Genomic DNA, 19,236 nt, shown 5'->3' on the forward strand with positions numbered 1-19,236 from the left:
TCTTCCAGGCAAATCTTCAGCAAATGCTCAGCCATATCAGTATCCACATCTCCAGAAGGATGAAATAGAAAGGATTATAAAAGAGATGCTCGAAACAGGAGTTATTCGGCCATGTTGCAACCTCTACTCTTCGCCGGTGCTACTTGTACGTAAGAAGGACGGAACAAGGCGAATATGTGTTGATTACCGAGCTCTCAATGGCATAATCATCAAGGACAAATACTTTATTCCAATAGTAGATGAATTGCTAGATGAAAGGGAGCATAAATCTTTACAAAGCTGGACCTTTGATCCGGGAATCATCAAATACGAGCATGCGAAGAAGACATATGGAAAACCACCTTTTGAACACACAACAACCACGAATTTTTGCTTTCTTCAACAAAAGGTGGAATATCTTGGGCATATCATATCAGAGGAAGGTGTGGCAGTGGACCCCTTCAAAATTGGAGCAATGCAAAACTGGCCGACCTCGAGAAACATAAAATTGCTACATGGCTTTCTGGGTTTAATAGGCTACTACCGCAAGTTCGTGAAAAACTATGGAAAGATCAGTGCACCACTTACTTCCTTACTAGAAAAAGATGTCTTCCAATGGTTGGACAGAGCCTCTGCTGCCTTCGACAAACTTAAGGCAGCCATGACGACGACGCCGGTGCTAACACTACCAGATTTCAACCGACCCTTCATTATTGAGGCCGACACATCTGGAGTCAAAATTGGAGCCACTCTCATGCAAGATGGTCAACCACTCACATACACTAGCAATGCATTATCTCCCTCCCATCAAAATAAGTCAACATATGATAAGGAGATGCTTGCCATTGTGCGCGCAGCAACGAGGTGGAGACCCTACTTGATTGGTCGACGATTTCAAATTAAAACCGACCATAAAAGCCTCGAGTACTTTTTGGAGCGAAAGATATCATCCCCTGAGCAGCAAAAATGGGTAACAAAACTTCTTAGATTTGATTATGAAATAACTTACAAAAAGGGGAAAGAGAATGTTCTTGCAGATGCGCTTTCGCAGCTACCCGAGCAAGCTGAAGTTTCGGCCATTTCACTTCCGACCAGCAACTTTCTTAAGGATATTAAGATGGAATGGCAGGAAGATTCAGAGACTAGTAAGATTATAAAAAAATTGGAGGAAGCACCAAGCTCCGTGGCTCATTACAATTGGGACTCAAAAGAATTACACTAGAAGGGACGCATTGTGCTTATGATAAATTCTACTTGCATCTTCACGAGTAGATTTTGGACCAAGTTATTCTATATGCAGGGTACTAAATTGAAAAGGAGTATGGCATATCACCCACAAATCGACGGCGAGATAGTTGTAAATAGGTGCTTGGAGACAGCCCAAAGCTACCCACCAAATATGACTACCCAAAGAGAACTCCAGACCCAACGAAGTGCCATTATTGATCAACGGATCGTGACTCGACGACGACGACCCACTAATGAAGTTCTAATACAGTGGGCGAACCTACCAATAGAAGATGCCACTTGGGAGAACTATGACGACTTGAAGATCAAATTCCCAGAATTCATGAATCATCAGCCTCGAGGACAAGGCTGATTTGAAGAGGGGTATGTTAGGACTCTAGCTTGGAGAGTCCTAATTGAGAGGGACATCCATGTAAAACTGTTAGGACTCTAGCTAGGAGAGTCCTAATTGAGAGGGACATTCTGCTAGGACTCTAGCTAGGAGAGTCCTAATTGAGAGGGGCATTCATGTAGGAGGTGTTTTCTTAGAGAAGAATTAAGAGTTGTAAGGGAATAGGAGTCTTGACTAGGAGTCCTATTAGGAGTTGGTTAGAAGTAGGAGTCTTAAGTAGGAGTCATATTAGGAGTTAGGGTTTAGAAGCCCTATAAATAGCCATGTATTCCTTCTCTTTTCATAAGCAATAGATGAATCTTTTCTGCAGCCTTTGAGCAGCAACTTGAAGGGAGGAACCCCTATAGAGTTCCAAGGAGGCCGATCCCCTAAAGAGATCAACCCCAAGTTTAGAATCTGCAAGGGTTCTAACACACCGCCAGTACACTATTAGTGTTAGACACTAACAGGCGGTGGCACCGCCACCAACAGGCGGTGGCACCGCCAGCCTCGGGAACCCAAGAGAATTCAAAATTTGGAGCCCAAATTTGAATCCTCTTGGGGCCTATAAATACCCCTCAATTCTCAATTGAGAACACAACATTTAAGAAGCAAGAGATTGAGATAAAAGTCTTAGCAAAGTCTTTAGCAAGTTTTTGTTTTCAATTGCTTGAGTGTTCACCTCCTTCTTTCTCTTTGAAAATTTGTAAGAGAGTGAACCACTTGTAAAAGGTTGTAAGAGGGGTATTTGTCCTTCCCCTTCAAAGTGATTTGCTAGTGGAAGTTGGGAGCCTCATCGAAGAAGGCTTCGCAAGTGGATGTAGGTCGCATGACCGAACCACTATAAATCGATTTGCGTTTATCTTATTGTCATTTATATTACTGCAAACTATCTTCACTTTGATGCTCTACTTCTTTATCTCCTTCTTACGTATCCCTTCAAGTTAAAATGCAATCGAAATGGTTTCAAACGAAATGTTGCTTTTATCGTATGAAGTTTCCGAAAGTGTTTAAATCGTCAAAAGTTTATCGTACTTTACTGCTGCACTAACTCACCCCCCCCCCCCCCTCTTAGTGTTGCTTCGATCCTAACAATATATATCGGGGATATGGTTCTATAGAGATAGATCCAAGAGGATATTTGCCTTGTCCCAGTCCAGGTACATTGACACTATTGTCAAAAGGTTTGACATGAAAAATTTTAAGAGATGTCTCATACTGATGAGACATGGGATATCGCTTTCTAAGAGTATATCCTCAAAGACTCTTGAAGAAAAGATGAACATGGCTAGGATATCTACTAATAAGAGCCAATAAGAGATTATTGAATAGATATCTACTAATCTAAGAGGCTTGGGTAGTTAGATGGAGATCCAATACTTAATAGAGCAGGATTCATTAGGGTTAAGTTAATAGGGGGCCTCTATAAATAGTAGGGAACCAAAGGTTCATAAGCTAGAGCTTTTCTTGGTTGTCATCTCCTATTCTCCTCTCCCTTTCTTCTCCTCAGATAGTAGGCCTAGAGATTGAGGAGCGTCTTCGCAGCCCTGCTATATGGATTATCGTTAGAGAGGAGGATGCTTGACCTCCTTCATCCTCTTCTACACATCTATAGGGATTCAAGAATATATGATCTTCCTAAGTAAAACACAATATTTCATATACGCATTTTTCAGTTTTGTAGATTTTACACGTTAATCTTCGCACAATAAGAAACACAATTTAAAGGAAATTTGGGGATTTTTGTTTTCTATTCTACCGCTATGCATGTGATGTCACCCCTAGATTTCCCTACAGTCATCGGCTTCCACTATTGATCTTCTTTCAATGGGCGAAGATCTACTACTATCTTAAAGTTATATTCTCCATTTTACAAGTTTAGGAGATAACCTTTACAGTTCTCTCAGCCCTCCCTTAAATAGAAATTACACTTAGAGACGATGAGGGGAACTCACAAAGGATTACAATAGTATTTTCTTACTTAGATCAAAAGTTTTTTTGTTCCCTTTTCAAGCTTAGGCAAGTAGGAAAGATTTGTTAAATCTCAGATTTTGATGATGAAACCAATTAAGAGTATTTATGATTTAATCTATGTTTTGAGTGATGTAGGAAGCTTCGATCAGGATGAGACAATTAAAGCAGGAAGAATCATGTTGGGCCAGAGAAAACATGTTAGAAGATTGGATATCGCACCGAAGGATTAGTCGACGTATCAACAAAAGGCTTCGAGCAATGGGTTCAGGCATCGGGCCAAGAAGAGCGGATATTGCACTAAGGAAATCAGAGTTATAGAGGTCAATTGGCTGATTGGGCAATAGGCCGCAAGAGAGGACGATGCGCCGAAGAATCGGACGAAGCGTTGATGAACCAATGATATGTCAGATAAAATGATTCAAGCTTTGTAATAATTGTCTAAATCGAAATTTATTTTAATTGTGCAGGATTAACTATGATAGTGAACAAGGCATAAAGCAAAATAAAGTCTTAGAGTTGAGAATGAGATTTTGTTGGGAGTTCGAGAGTTCGTCGGAAGTTCGAACGTTCATCGGAAGTTCTACCGGAATTGATCGAGAAGTCCAGAAGCTTGCCGAAGAAGCTCGTCAGAACTCGCCAAGAAGATTGTCGTGAAGTCCAGGAGCTTGCCGGGAGTTTGCTGCAACATTGCTGAGAGATCGTCGAAAGTTCGCCGGAAGATCGCCAGAAGAAACCAAGACTAACCAGAACAGATTTGATTAGTGTATGCCTTAGAATTCATAGTTAACATATAATTGGGATTGGAATTGGGCTAACCCAATTAGGGGCTAGTTGAGCCCATGTATGGACTGTGTTGGGCCCAATGAAAGGGCTAAACAGTGAACCAACAGGTAGCACCGTTGTGACACAGTCTCCGAGACTATGTCAAGCGGTGGTACCGCCCAGACTCAGCCTCCTAGGTTGTCAAGCGATAGTACCACCAGACTAAGCGGTGGTATCACCCAATGATAGGGTACCAGGTGGTGGTACCACCTAGTGTCAGAAAGCACTAGTGGTGGTACCACTAGCACAAGCGATGGTACCGCCAATACCCGAAGGACCCAAGATGAGATATTTTTAGGCTCCAAGTTTGAATCCACTTGAGGCCTATAAATACCCCTCTCATCCTTGGTTAACATACACAAGCACAAAGAGTTTAAAAGTGAGAAAATACTATAGTAATCACTTGAGAAATCCCCTCTAAGTTCTAAGTTTAGAATTTTGTTTAGGGAGGAGTGTATGCTTGTAAAGGTTGTCTCCTAAACCTATAAAAAGGAGAAGAGGGGTGTAAAAGGGTAGTTGGCCTTCACCCATTGAAGGAAGACCAATAGTGGATGCCAGTGGCCTCGACGGAAGAGGAATCGGTGGAGTGGATGTAGGTCACGATGACCGAACCACTATAAACTCGGTTTGCATTTCTTTTGAGAAATTTACTTTAACTGCAAACTTTATTACTTGCTATACTATTCTGTACACTTTCAATTTAAGCATCTTTACGAAACGGGTTTTATCGTATGAAAGATTTTCAAACCGATGTGATTTTATCGGTATACTAATTCACCCCCCTCCCCCCCTCTTAGTGCCGACTCATTCCTAACAGTTGGTATCAGAGCTACGTTATTTCTCATTTAGTTTAACACCCAAGAGAAATGGCTCTTTTCAGATTTCAAGAGGGTTTTTCTATCGTTCGTCCTCCTATGTTCAATGGGATGGACTACACTTATTGAAAAACTCGAATGAGAGTTTTCTTAATTTCTATGGATTTAAACTTATGAAATATCATTGAAAACAGATTTAAAAAGTCTTCTACTCCAATGAAAGAATGGAATAATTTAGAGAAGAAAACATTTTCTTTAAATGCTCTATTTTGCGCCTTAGACAAAAATGAATTCAATCGGGTTTCTACTTGCGAAACGGCTTTCGATATTTGGCATACACTTGAAATCACACACGAAGACACTAGTAGAGTAAAGGATTCTAAGATAAATCTTTTGATGCATGATTTTGATATATTTCGTAAGCCATATGAAACCATTGTTGACATGTACACCCGTTTTACGGATATCATCAATGGTTTAAAAGTACTTGGTAAAAGTTTTTCGAATCTTGAACTTGTGACTAAAGTTTTACGATCACTTTCTAAAAATTAGAATTTAAAAGTAACGATAATACAATAATCAAAGAACTTGAACTGTTTTTCGATGGAAGAACTTATTAGGTTGTTTATGACCTACGAAATGACCAATGTGGCACATGACAAATTTGAGAACAACCTTCCAAAGAACATGAAGGATTTTGCAGTTAGAACAAACGAAGACCACTCGAGCAAAAGCTCAAGTGATGGTGAACTAGAACTTCTCACAATAAAGATTAAAAAGGTTTTAAAACAAGAATCAAAAATTAAAAGTAAACTTAAAAATAATGCAACTACTTGCTATGAACACAAGAAGAAGAAAGCACTTTGGGACAAAACGAGTACCTCCAAACATGAGGAGTAAACCAACAAGGGCAAGGTGGTGAACTGCGCTTTGATAACTTTCGTCAACGAGGTAAACAACTCAAACGAAACCCCTTTACTTTATTTTTAAATTACATGATTCTTTTCATGAGTTATTTTTTAATTTAGAAATAAAAAAAAAAATTGGGATCATGCTAGTAATTTTGAAATTGATAATTGCATGTTTTATGAAAATTTTAAGATGTTTGATATCATGCTTAATGAGTTTATAGTTTGAAATGGTGCATGTTATGCCTTGAAAACTTGAAACCATGTTTTGATGTCATGCCCAAAGTAGTGATGCATAATAATCATGCTTAATAAGTTTATATTTTGAAATTATGCATAATGATTTTTGTGATTCATGGCTTATTGATCTTTGTTGCAATGAAAGTTGCTTTTTTGGTTTTAAACGTTGATGCATGTTTTTATTTGGCAAAAATGAAAAAGACATGCTTGTATGAAATAAATCACATGAATTGAAACAACTAAAAAGAGAAAAGCATTTTTTCTTGAAAATTTCTTTTTCCCTATCTTATCAATTTTTCACTAAGAGATTAATAAAGTTGTTTATGTCATTTTGAATCTCTTAAAAGTAATTTTGATGATTTGAATTTGAATGAGCTTTATCTTGATTTTTCGAGATTTATAACTTGAGATTTCTTATGCATGAATCAAGATATTATATAATTTGATCTCCTATGTTTCTTTTTGTCATTTATAAAAAGAAGAGATTTGTTGAAATAAATCATGTCTTGTGACATTCATGATTTGATATTAATATCTTTCATGCCATGATTTTCCTATGACACTTTTGTATTTTTATGATGACTTGAACATTTATACCATTATGTTCTTCCCTTCTTCTTTCTTGTTTACAATGACAAAAGGGGGAAAGAAAATAGCTAGCATCTCAAGAGAACCAATTTTGCTAGCTTGAATGATAAACTTAGACATGTTAGAGCTCCCAAATGCATAAATTCTTCTTATACATTTTTCGGATCATGATCTTGATTTCTCAAATTTTAGACTTGATCTTTCATTTTTGATAATTGAAATAATGATTGGAATATTGATGTAATTATGAATGATGATTTGGTATTATATATGCAATACTTCAACATATGATAATGATGCATGCAATGATTAAATATTCATGATGAAAAATTGTTTTGACATTCATGACTTAATTTTTCTTCTTTGTTATTTATCTTGTCATGATTTGAAGATTGTAGTAAAGGGAAATGAACTACACTATTGCATTATTATTCCTCTCTTTTTGCCAATGACAAAGGGGAAGAAAGAATTACTAGTGTGCACATTTCAAAAGAGAAAGATTTGTTAGCTTGCAAAAGTCAAGAAAATACAAAAACATACTTGCTCGTCTCAAAAGAGAAGCAAAGATTGCTAACTTGTATATTTTAAGAAGCAAAAGTTACTTTATTGAACATCTCAAATATTGCTAGCTTACATTTTTTTTCGAAAAATGATGTAAAAATTTGCTAGCTTGTATGATGTAGAACTTGCTATCTTGAACGTCACCAAAAATTGCTAGCTTGCAATCTCAAGAGAAACAAAAGTGCTATCTTGCCTATCTCAAGAAGCAAAACATGCTAACTTGTTAATCTAGCAAAATTTACAAACGTGCAATACTAAAAATTATTACTAGCTTGCATATAAAATGATGTAAAATTTTGCTACCTTGCGCTTTGCTAAGGAAGCAAAACATTGCACTTCTCAAAAGAGAAGAAAGAAAATTACTTGCTTGTATGATGATAAAACTTGAGAATATATTTATAATGCAATGATTTGAAACTTACTAAATGCACTTCTCCTTTTTGTTGATGACAAAGGGGGAGAAGTTATATTGGGAATGATGTATTGAAAATTTGATTATACATGATTTTATGATCACATGTTGTAAATATTAATGATGAAATATTGACTTAAACTCAATTTGAATTCAAGAATTCTATCAACATGGCATATTGATACGGGGAGTTAAGGTTAATGTTATAAACCTTTTTATGAGCTTTTGAATAATGTTTATTGAGTCTGTTTAGTCTAGTTGTTTATTGAATCGGTTTGGTTCAGTTAGAGTCAAGTAGAGGTTTATTTAATATTTATTTATTATTAGAGTTCAAGTCCTAATGGACTCTAGGTGGAACTCTATAAATAGGGATGTAACTGCTTCTTTTCAGTAATCTATGAAAAATACTATTCTGTCTTTGGACAAACCCTAGGAGGTCGATCCCCTCGAAGTGATCAAGGAGGGTCGATCCCCTCGAACTGATCAAGGAGGGCCGATCCCTTCGAAGCGATCAAGGAGGCCGATCCCCTCGAAGCGATCATTATCATCCCCATTTCTCCCCTTTCTTCCACGATAAGACTTTAGGGTCTTATCAGTTAACTCCGTCATCAATTGGTTATCATCATAAAAAAGGGGGAGATTATTGAATCTTGGATTTTGATAATGAAACCAATTGAGAGTGTTGATGATTTAATCTGCGTTTTGAGTGATGTAGGAAGCTTCAATCAGGATGAGATAATTAAATCAGGAAGAATCATGTTGGGCCGGAGAAAACATGTCAGAAAATTGGACGTCACACCGAAGGATCGGTCGACGTATCGACAAAAGGCTTCTGGCCATGGGTTTGGACATCGGGCCAAGAAAAGTGGATATTATGCCAAGGAAATCAAAGTTGCGGAGGTCAACTGGACGATTGGGCAAAAGGCCACAAGAGAGGACGATGCGCCGAAGAATCGGACGAAGCGTCGATGAACTAATGACATGCCGAACAACTTGATTCAAGCTTTGTAAAAATTGTCTAGATCAAAGTTGGTTTTAATTGTGTAAGATTAACTATGATAGTGATCAAGGTATAAAGCAAAATGAAGTCCCAGAATCGAGAACGAAATTTTGTTGGAAGTTTCGAGAGTTCGTTGGAAGTTCGGATGTTCGTCGAAAGTTCTACCAGAATTGACCGAGAAGTCCAAAAGCTTGCCAAAGAAGCTCGTCAGAACTCGCCAAGAAGATCGTCATGAAGTCTAGGAGCTTACTGGGAGTCCGCTAGAACATTGCCGAGAGATCGTCGGAAGTTTGTCGGAAGATCACTGGAAGCTGGCCAAAAGAAATCAAGACTAACAGGAATGAATTTGCTTAGTGTATGCCTCGTAGTTAGCACATAATTAGGATTGAAATTAGGCCAACCCAATTAGAGGCTAGTTGGGCCCATGTATGGACTGTGTTGGGCCCAATGAAAGGCCCAAATAGTGACCCAACAAGTGGCACCATCGTGACATAGTCTCCAAGACTGTATAAGGCGGTGGTACCACCGATTTGGGCAGTGGTACCACCCAGACTCAATCTCCGAGGCTGTTAGGTGGTGGTACTGCCTAGTGATAGGGTACCAGGTTATCACAGACAAACTTCTAAACAAGATGTTGGATGTAATGCTTATGTATGTCTGTGTCTTTTGGTATGTTCATACTTTGACTAGTATGTAGAGGGACAGCCGAAGATTTAATAGTCTCATTTTAGTTCGGTCTGTAATGGACCATTTTACCCTTTGTTATGCAATTGTTTAGAGCTTTTAAAGTCTGTTTGTAATTTGCTTTGTCTATGAAGTGTTTTCAGAAATGTTTGCTTGTGGATCCCGAATAAGGCATTTTCTCTAACCCGTTCTCTCTTTTGTTGGTCCTAAGGGACAATGGGAGGCTTTAAGGAGGCTGACCTTTGCGGACGGACATGCAAGGGTGCCGCACGACTTAGGCAAAACCAACTAAGTCCGTGACATATGGTATCAGAGCAGGACAAGCACTCATAGAAATATTTAGCATGCAAACGTGGGGGACCTAGCGGGGCTACGTTGAGGGCAGTTAACACACGCGTGACCGTTTGGGGGAAAATCGGCATGGAGATGTAGAGAAAAGAGTCGCTCGGAGGAGCGGACATCTGAGATTGGCATTCAGAGGAATGGCCAACCCTTCGCGCAAGAGGCACCACGAGAACAGGCAAGCTTGGAAGAATGTGGAGCGCACAAAGGGTGGGATGGCTGAGTTTGAGCTATGGCTCAACGTTGACAACTATACTTGATGGTGCTCAAGGCAAGCAAGGCACTTGGTAAAGGATGAGACCATGCAAGGTGGAATGAGTTACTCAACGACTGAAAGAGTTATGCAAAGCTTACAGAGGTGAGGGGAATTGCTAACTCGAAGAATTTGATACTCATGCATGGGCTTGTATGCGGACAATGGAATGTTCATGGCCATCCTAAGGTGACCGAAACTCGGCGTCATGGAGCATTGAAACTTTTTGTTCGGCATGTGAAGGATACATCTGTAGTAGGCTGAAGTGTGCAACGAGTTCAGCATGTTGCTAGGCCTTGAGTGGTGCAGCGGGAGGCTGTATTGACGTGGAGTCGTAATCTAGCAAGTGTGTTTGCAGGAGGCAGAACAATGCACAGTTTGTTCAGCAGATCGGAGTAGTCCAAGGGGATGGTGGTCTCCGAAACGAAGAGAGATGTTGCTCCAATGGGACAGTTATCCAGAAGGGATAAGTCTCGGCTCTCCAGAGGGAGAATCATGTGGGACGAACCTCACAAGTTGAGGAGGAGTACCTCAACAAACAACAACTCCACGAAGCTCAATGGACTGAGCAATGCATTAGTAGATGCATTACGAAATCAAGTGGGGGAGCGACCCAAAGCAACACAAATGAAGGCACACTTGGAGTCGATATGAGATCGGACTCAAGGGAGGGCTGACCTGTGGAATCGTGGGCGTGAGGGCCACCATCAACTTAATGCAAAAACGAGGAGCAGAGCAACTTAGGTGTAACTTGGCAAAGTACCCAAGCCACATGAAGGGAGCCAGCATAGAAGATGGAACATGGAGCGGAGGCACATTGCTTTCCTTGGACAGAGGTCAAGGATATGAACTCTTGTAGAGGCAAGAGCAGGATCATGTTGTTCCATGGGTCCTTCATTCTAACGGAGCGGACTCATCTTGTATGGTGCCAACAACGAAGGGAGCTTCTGGGTACATGCACCTTATCTCGGAAAAGCATGTGATGGAGGAACTAAGGCGACTCAATTTGCGGAGGCAAAGTTGGGTTCGGAAGGCCTTAGCATGGGGCAAGAGGATGTAGAGGCGGGTACTCTTGAAGAATATGCCACAGTGTTGCCATTCAAGTTGCCATGAAGGAAGCGGTGCATAGTGAAGATTGTGCTGGTAGGGGCAGAGGACCAGGATCCAGACAATGGTGCACTAATTGCAACGAAGTCGGGGGACTTCGGGAGCTACTAAGTGACGGACTGTCTTAGAGCGGTGCTTCATCTAAGTGTGACCCAAGAGTGGGTGGATAAAGGTCGATTGCCAAAGGAGCGAATAAAATCGAAGGTGGAAGAGACCCTGCGATGTATTGGCAGGGGCCACACATAGAGGGACCACAATTCGAGTTCATTCCACAAGGATCAGAATGCAATGGAGATGTCACCAGGAGGCGACATGGTGCAGCGGATCGTGGTGGAACAGTTCGTGGCAATGTGATACACATGAATGATTCCCGTGAGGGACTAGATTATACAGAGGTATGATCGGGAGCTATTGGAAGCTCCACTTCGGTGAACAACACCACGGCAAGAAGGGCTATGGATTCAAGGAGTGAAGGCCATGGTACCGCAGAGGCGGGTCTTCCGTGCGTGTATCGAATTTTGCATCGGATGAAAGCCTTGGTCATCAGCATATGGGAGCTGTGTTCCACCAAGGGAAAAGTTCAAATGCAAGTACCAATGAGTCCCATGGGAGGGACTTGATCATACAGAGGTATGATCAAAGCAGCTGGAGAGTTGGACTGCTCCAGAGCTCGTATTCGCTTAAGGGTGCCTGACAAGTCAGAGCACAAGGTCGAGTAAGCGAACGTTGCTACCAAGGAAGCTAAGGAGAACAGAATCCGTGCAAACCCTACAACGTGATGGTAGAGAACATGCATGGGAGTTGCAGTCTATCTTTCCATCGACAAAAGGGAGCTGCTTGGATAACACAAAGGTGTTGAAGCAGGGGGTCGAAAGGGGCGAGGAAGCGACGACGAGTCTAGAGGGACTTAGCTACCCAAAATCAAGTATCAGTCAGAATGGAGGTGAACTCAGAGGAGTGCCACGGAGACATATCTACTGATCGTGAAGAAAAGGGATGCAAATGCGAGGCGACGGATAGTAGGGCCATGGGCATAGCAGCGCCATGGTACCATAGAGGCGGGACTTCCGTGAAAGGCATTGATCCCTTACTCTCATGGAGGGAGAGCGCTTGGTCGTGAAAAGGGCCGAGGAGGTGGACCATATAAAGGCAAACTCCAAGTACCGAGATAAGGCTGAAGGGCAGAGGCCAAGGAACTTCGTAAGACCGGTGTCAACGAGCTTCTCATCAAGATAGCTGAAAACGAAGGACTTCGGGTCAGGCAAGAGTGCATGACCAAGGAACGAAGCAGACAGTACGCAGTACTGTACCTTTGCTACTCAGTGGAGTAGGTGGCAAGGTTGATGGAGAAGACGGTACAATCCCAGAGGCGACCAAACCTATGAGAGAATCACTCCAAGTTGGGGTGAAAACTTCCTATATTCCAGAAGTTCAATGGCATTGAGAAGGTGAATCACAGTAGCTAACTCAACGCAAGGAGTGCAAACACTTCAAGTGCTTCAAAAGGGTGAGCAAAGAGCAGGCGGAGGCCAGTAACCAGCTCGATGCATGGAGTACAACCTTGAGGAGGCGGGCAAAGTCAAGTAACCTTTGCCTTCTCAATCCTTAAGAGAATGGGCGAAACCGAGTACCCCAATTCTCTTATTTATCCAACAGAGGAGCTCTGCACAAGTTCAAATACTCTTCGAAGATAATGGAAGACAATAGTTGTCAAATCCTCACCAATGGTGATCAGTGCTACTGAGAGTAGATTGTCTGCTTCATTTCCCAACGAAATGCCAATCGGAAGTGGAAGTGATGTGAACCTACTTGGAAGTGGCAACTAAGTGAAAGAAGAGTCAATGGGTAAATTTTGTGGAGGAAGGACCCAAAACTTAAGAAGTTTGCGAGACGATGCTCGTTAAAAGCTCCAACAAGCATCCACCCAATTCAAACAACATGAGACATTTGAGAGACTGGCACAGTAAGGATGGTCTTTTCCTTCTTTGGGAGGATCCGTAGGAATCAACAAGGATCAACACAACTCAGCCAACCCCACACCAGAGTAAGAGTCATTGGTGAGTTGAAGAAGCATGGCAGATCAAAGGTTCGACTACTCAAAAACAATAGCGGAGAGCAGCTAGGAGCCAAGAGGCACATTGTAGCTGGAGCAAAAGATTGAACACTTAGCAAAGGCGAAGAGTTGCAGTGTCGACAAAGGCTTCAATGAGGACGTCGAAGAAATAAGTGGGGGAGAATGTCACGGACAAACTTCTAAACAAGATGTTGGATGTAATGATTATGTATGTCCATGTCTTTTGGTATGTTCATACTTTGACTAGCATGTAGAGGGATAGCCGAAGGCTTAATAGTCCCATTTTAGTTCAGTCTATAATGGACCATTTTACCCTTTGTTGTGCAACTGTTCAGAGCTTGTAAAGTATGTTTGTAATTTGCTTTGTCTATGAAGTGTTTTCGGAAATATTTGCTTGTGGATCCCGAATGAGGTATTTTCTCTAACTCGTTCTCTCTTTTGTTGGTCCTAAGGGACAATGGGAGGCTTCGGGGAGGCTGACCTTTGCGGACAAACACGCAAGGGTGCTGCACGACTTAGGCAAAACCAGCTAAGTCCGTGATAAGGTGGTGGTACCACCCCTGTCAGGCGGTGGTACCGCCTAGTGTCAGAAAGCACTAGCGGTGGTACCACCAGCACAAGCGGTGGTATCGCCAGTACTAGGAGGACCCAGATGAGACATTTTTAGGTTTCAAGTTTGAATCCACTTGAGGCTTATAAATACCTCTCTCATCCTTGGTTAACATACACAAGCACAAAGAGTTTAAAAGTGAGAAAATGCTATGGTAATCACTTGAGAAATCCCCTCCTCTAAGTTCTAAGTTTAGAATTATGTTTAGGGAGGAGTGTGTGCTTGTAAAGGTTATCTCCTAAACCTGTGAAAAGGAGAAGAGGGGTGTAAAATGGTAGTTGGTCTTCGCCCATTGAAGGAAGATCGATAGTGGATGTCGGTGGCCTCGACGGAAAAAGAATCGGTGGACTGGATGTAGGTCACGACGACCGAACCACTATAAACTCGGTTTGCTTTTCTTTTGAGCAATTTACTTTAACTACAAACTTTATTACTAGCTATACTCTTTCATATGCATTCAATTTAAGCATCTTTACGAAACAGATTTATCGTATGAAAGATTTTCAAACCGATGTAATTTTACCATTGCACTAATTTACCCCACACCACCCCCCCCCCCCCCTCTTAGTATCGAGTCGTTTCTAACAAAATTAGGTTATTTATCAACCTCAAATGACTTTAAAAATAGAGCCAAAAAGTGTCTTATCCCGGGTTTCCGAGGTACTAGTGGTACCAATACCATTATTGGGTTGTACCACCACCTGATAACCCTGCTCTAGTGGTACTATCGCCAATCTGAGTGGTACGATCACTTGATAGAGCCTCAGAGACTAGGTTCTTGCGATACCACGGCCTGATAGCATTAACTGTCAGTGGTACTGCTAGTCCTAGGTGCCCAACAAGCCAATCACGTGAGTGATAGCACGTGTGACTTGACACGGAATCGTTTTGCTTATTATATTTTGACATTTTTCACTTTATATTAACTATTGCATATATGCATGTATATATTGTGATGTCCTTGGATCTATGCAATAGGAATCGAATCGTGATGAAATCACGATAATGAGATCGATTCACCTTTAAACACAAATCCTAAATAATCCCGGTCATAGGTTACTCGAGAGGGACATCGTGATAACTGAACAGACTGGTGTGATGTATACCCGTCCATATGATGGATGTAGTTGGTCTCATAGCTGCTCATGTAGGGACACTAGGGATAGAGTATAGGTGCTTATTGGAGAATGAGTTCACTAATTGATCTGCTTACGGAATGCTGGATGGTTGATGATGCCTTTTTATCAGACAACGATTCCGTAGTCCTAGTGGTGTATCTGATCCTTATACTTGAGATACCAAGGATGTCCTGTAAGAGTGCTCCACTCTTTGATACTAGACTTATAGGTTTGGATGTCCAAGATCTAGTATAGTTGGTCATTGGGAGTGATAGTCGACCTTACGAGGGCTATTGAGTGTCGATAGATGATCATCCACTCTCGACATCAAGAGAGGAATATCACATGTGTTCTTACTCAGACAAATCCCTAGTCAGGGTCATTCTGATTGAGAGAAAAAGAGTTCTCCGGAAGGATCCGATTAGAGCAAGACTCGAGAAGAAACCGTATGGGTCTGACAGCACCATGCCCGATATACGGTCTTTGGGATATTAGATGGATGAGGGACTATAGGTATACGGTAACTGAGGATAGACGGGTCCAATGGATTGGATTCCCTATATCGTCTGGGGACTATGGTGTAGTGGCCTGGTATGTCCGTAGTCGATGAGTCGAGTGAATTATTATAAAGATAATAATTCACTAAGTTAGAAGGAGTTCTGACGGGTATGACTCATGGCCAGCTTGATATTGGGCCTAGAGAGTCACATGCATATGATAGGCATTACGATGAGTAAAGGTTCAAATATGAGATATTCGCCGGAGCCCCTATCTTATTTGATATCCAATAAGCCCCTGAATTATTGGATCCCATGGACGAGATCCAATAAGAGCCCATGAGAGATTATTGGATAGAGATTCACTAATCTAAAAGGCTTGGGTAATTGGATGCAGATCCAATACCCACTAGGGGAGGATCCATTAGGGTTTGATAGGGGACCTCAATAAATAGGAGGGATTCAGTGGTTCATAGGCTAGAGCCTTTGCTTGCCTTTCCTATTCTCCTCTCCCTCTCAACCTTAGAGCAGGCTTGGAGTTTTGAGGAGTGTCGTCGCACCCCTACTATGTGGATCACCGCTAGAGAGGAGGATGCTTGACCTCTTTCACCCTCTCCTAGAGATCTGCAAGGAAACAGGGATATACGATCTCCCTAGGTAACACAATCTATTCTATACGCAGTTTGTTTCACAGATTTTTGCGCACCAATCTTCACACAGCGACGAATATCTTTTTGGAAAATTAGGGATTTTGTTTTCTTGTTCTTCCGTTGCGTATGTGATGTCGCCCCAAGATTTCCCAACAGTGGTATCAGAGCTAGGTTGTTCGTACGAATGATTGGTTTTGAACTGCATATGTTATGTTTAGGAAGAATTTTGACGTTAAATTGTTAATGCAATAGACAAGGAAGGGTAACAACTGTTGCTGCCCTTGCTGCGCTCGAAGATGGCTACCATCTTCGTGCAAGCAGGCCGCCTACAGCGGTGGCGCGCAAGGGCGGCGCCTGCGGGTGTTGGACCCAAGGGTAAAGGCATCATGGGGCAGCGACGCCTGTGGGCTAAGACATCGTAGGGCAGCGGTGCCTACGGCCGCTGCTCTCGCGGGGTGACACGCTGCAGGGCAGCGGCGATTGTGGCCGCTGCTCCCGTGGGCAAAAACCTCGCAGGGGTGGTCGCCCGGTGAGGCAGCACCGCCTGCGGGCGCTGCCTCGCGGGCAGAACCGCCCACGGGAGCAGCACTACCCACGAGGATGCCCACCTGCAAGGGCGGCGCCCCGGCCCCATTGCACATGTTGCCGCCGGTAGGGTGACGTCGGCAGCAACAACAGCGACGAGGGAGAGGGGCTTAGGGTTTTGGATAAAAAGATAGTTTTACCCCTCGGAATTTGAGAAATTCCAATTTCTGTCTTTTATCCAAATTATGAAAATACCTCTAGGAATTTAAAAATTCCCTATATGTCCTTGATTTCAGAAAATATTAATTAATTAAAAGGTTTAGTTGATTATTATTATTTATTATTATCTAGTAGTCCTACATGATAATGATTTATATATGTGATGTTTGATGTGTGGACGGATGATCATGGACCGTGTGATATGTGTACTTGTGATTATTATTATTGGGGTTTACGAGCCTCCATTATATTTCTCATTTATTGTCGGGTCTGCGTACCTATGATTAAGTTATAATCTGTTAGGAACCTTTTTATGAGCTTTTGAATAATGTTTATTGAGTCTGTTTAGTCCAATTGTTTATTGAATCAGTTTGGTTCAGTTAGAGTCAGGTAGAGGTTTATTTAATATTTATTTATTATTAGAGTTCAAGTCCTGATGGACTCAGGGTGGAACTCTATAAATAGGGATGTAACTGCTTCTTTTCAGTAATCTATGAAAAATACTATTATGTCTTTTGACAAACCCTAGGAGGTCGATCCCCTCGAAGCGATCAAGGAGGGCCGATCCCCTCGAAGTGATCAAGGAGGGCCGATCCCCTCGAAGCGATCAAGGAGGTCGATCCCCTCGAAGTGATCATTATCATCCCCATTTCTCCCCTTTCTTCAACGATAAAACTTTAGGGTCTTATCATTTGGTATCAGAGCCTACGATAAGACTTTTAGGGTCTTATCATTTGGTATCAGAGCGACGATAAGACCTTTAGGGTCTTATCATTTGGTATCAGAGCCTACGATAAGACTTTTGGGGTCTTTTCATTTGGTATCAGAGCAGCGATCCTTCGCGTTCTCGTTGCAACAAAGCTATCAAAAAAAAAAAAAGATACGAAGAAACAAAGAAAGAGAGAAGAAGCAGCAACCGCAGCCACGCACCCCTGCTTCCCATACGTCCGGCCAGCCCACCCGCCGGTCGTCGCAGCTCTCTGGCCAGCGCCCACCATCGCCCCGCTTCCCGGCCGGCGACCACCACCGCCGCTGTTCCCTGGCCAGGAGACGACGCTGCCAGCGTCCATCCCAGCCCTACTGCCGCCGCCCGCCTCCCCTTGCGTCGCAGCGCAGCCGCTCGACTCTTCTCCTCGGCGATCGTTGGTGACGCTGCTCCCAGCCGCGCCACCACCACTGCCTCTCCACCGCAACCCTAGCCATGCCCCCCCCCCCCCCCCCCTTGGGTTGCAGCCGCAGTCGCCTGTTGCCGCAGCCCCTCGTTGCAACGGTTGCAGAAACAGAGTTCCTCTGTTGCCGCAGCCCCTCATCGATATCAGCCGCGCCTCCACCAGTCGCGCCGCCTCCAGCACTCCTCTTCCCCTCCAGCGCCGTCGTCGACCAGCCGACCCATCACTGCTGCGGGCCACTGTGCGACGACCGCCGCATGCCTCCCAGCAGCCGATCCTCCTTGCTCTGCATCCGTAGTGCCAGAAACAGGGCAACTCACCGGTTGCCCTTGTTCCCAACCGTGACACCGCCGACTCCTCCTTCTCCACCGCTGCCGCTGCTTCTCGGCTGCACGATCACCGTCGCGCCGCCGTTGCCAGCATCGCTAGTGGCCCCGGCTGTGGTGCGATAGAAACAGAGCACCCTGTTTCCCATCTCCAGCATCGTAACTTCCCGGCCAGCGACGATGCTCATTGCCTTTTTCTCCACCGCCAACGCTGCGCTCCGGCCAGTGACCACCGGTGCTGCTAGCCACCGTAGCCTTCTCCTCAACCGCTCGTGATCCTTCCGGCCAACTCCTTCGGTGGTGCGACAAAAACAGAACCACCACGCAGCAACAAAAACAGTGGCACCCTCTACTACCGTAGCCGTCGATTGTAACCACCGTCGTCGCTCCCAGCCAATGACCAACCCCTCGTTCTGTAGCAGTCGCCCTCCAACAGTGAACGCAGCAACAGCAGCAAGTACGCTGCCTTGCCTCAACCCCAGCAGCGCACGCAACATTGATTCCTCTTCTCAACCTCGGCCGCATCAACGCCGCCTCCCCCTTGCTTAGCATATTCTGCCACAACCACAGGTTGCTATCATCGTAGCCTCAACCCCGTTGCTCGGTGATCGCCCCTTGGGTCGCAATAGCTACAGCCACATCAATGCAATCGCCTTCCAACCCCGTCGCTCTCACCTCACGCAGCGATAAAAACAAGGCAGCTACTCTTCCTCCAATGCAGCGACCGCAGCACTGTCCTTGGCGT

General features: G+C 43.2%; 1 protein-coding gene across 1 annotated transcript in view; it reads right to left on the reverse strand.

The window, feature by feature from the left end:
* The window catches only part of LOC135611538 (uncharacterized), a 73,061-nt gene extending 54,382 nt beyond the window's left edge, over positions 1-18,679 (reverse strand). Inside the window, exon 1 of the mRNA XM_065107177.1 lies at positions 18,486-18,679. Coding sequence (XP_064963249.1) covers positions 18,486-18,679 — 194 coding nt within the window. The remainder of the gene's footprint in view (positions 1-18,485) is intronic.
* Between the last annotated feature and the right edge of the window lie 557 nt (positions 18,680-19,236).

This window comes from Musa acuminata, chromosome BXJ2-5 (genome assembly GCF_036884655.1).
Source record: "Musa acuminata AAA Group cultivar baxijiao chromosome BXJ2-5, Cavendish_Baxijiao_AAA, whole genome shotgun sequence".
NCBI classification, from domain to species: Eukaryota; Viridiplantae; Streptophyta; class Magnoliopsida; order Zingiberales; family Musaceae; genus Musa; species Musa acuminata.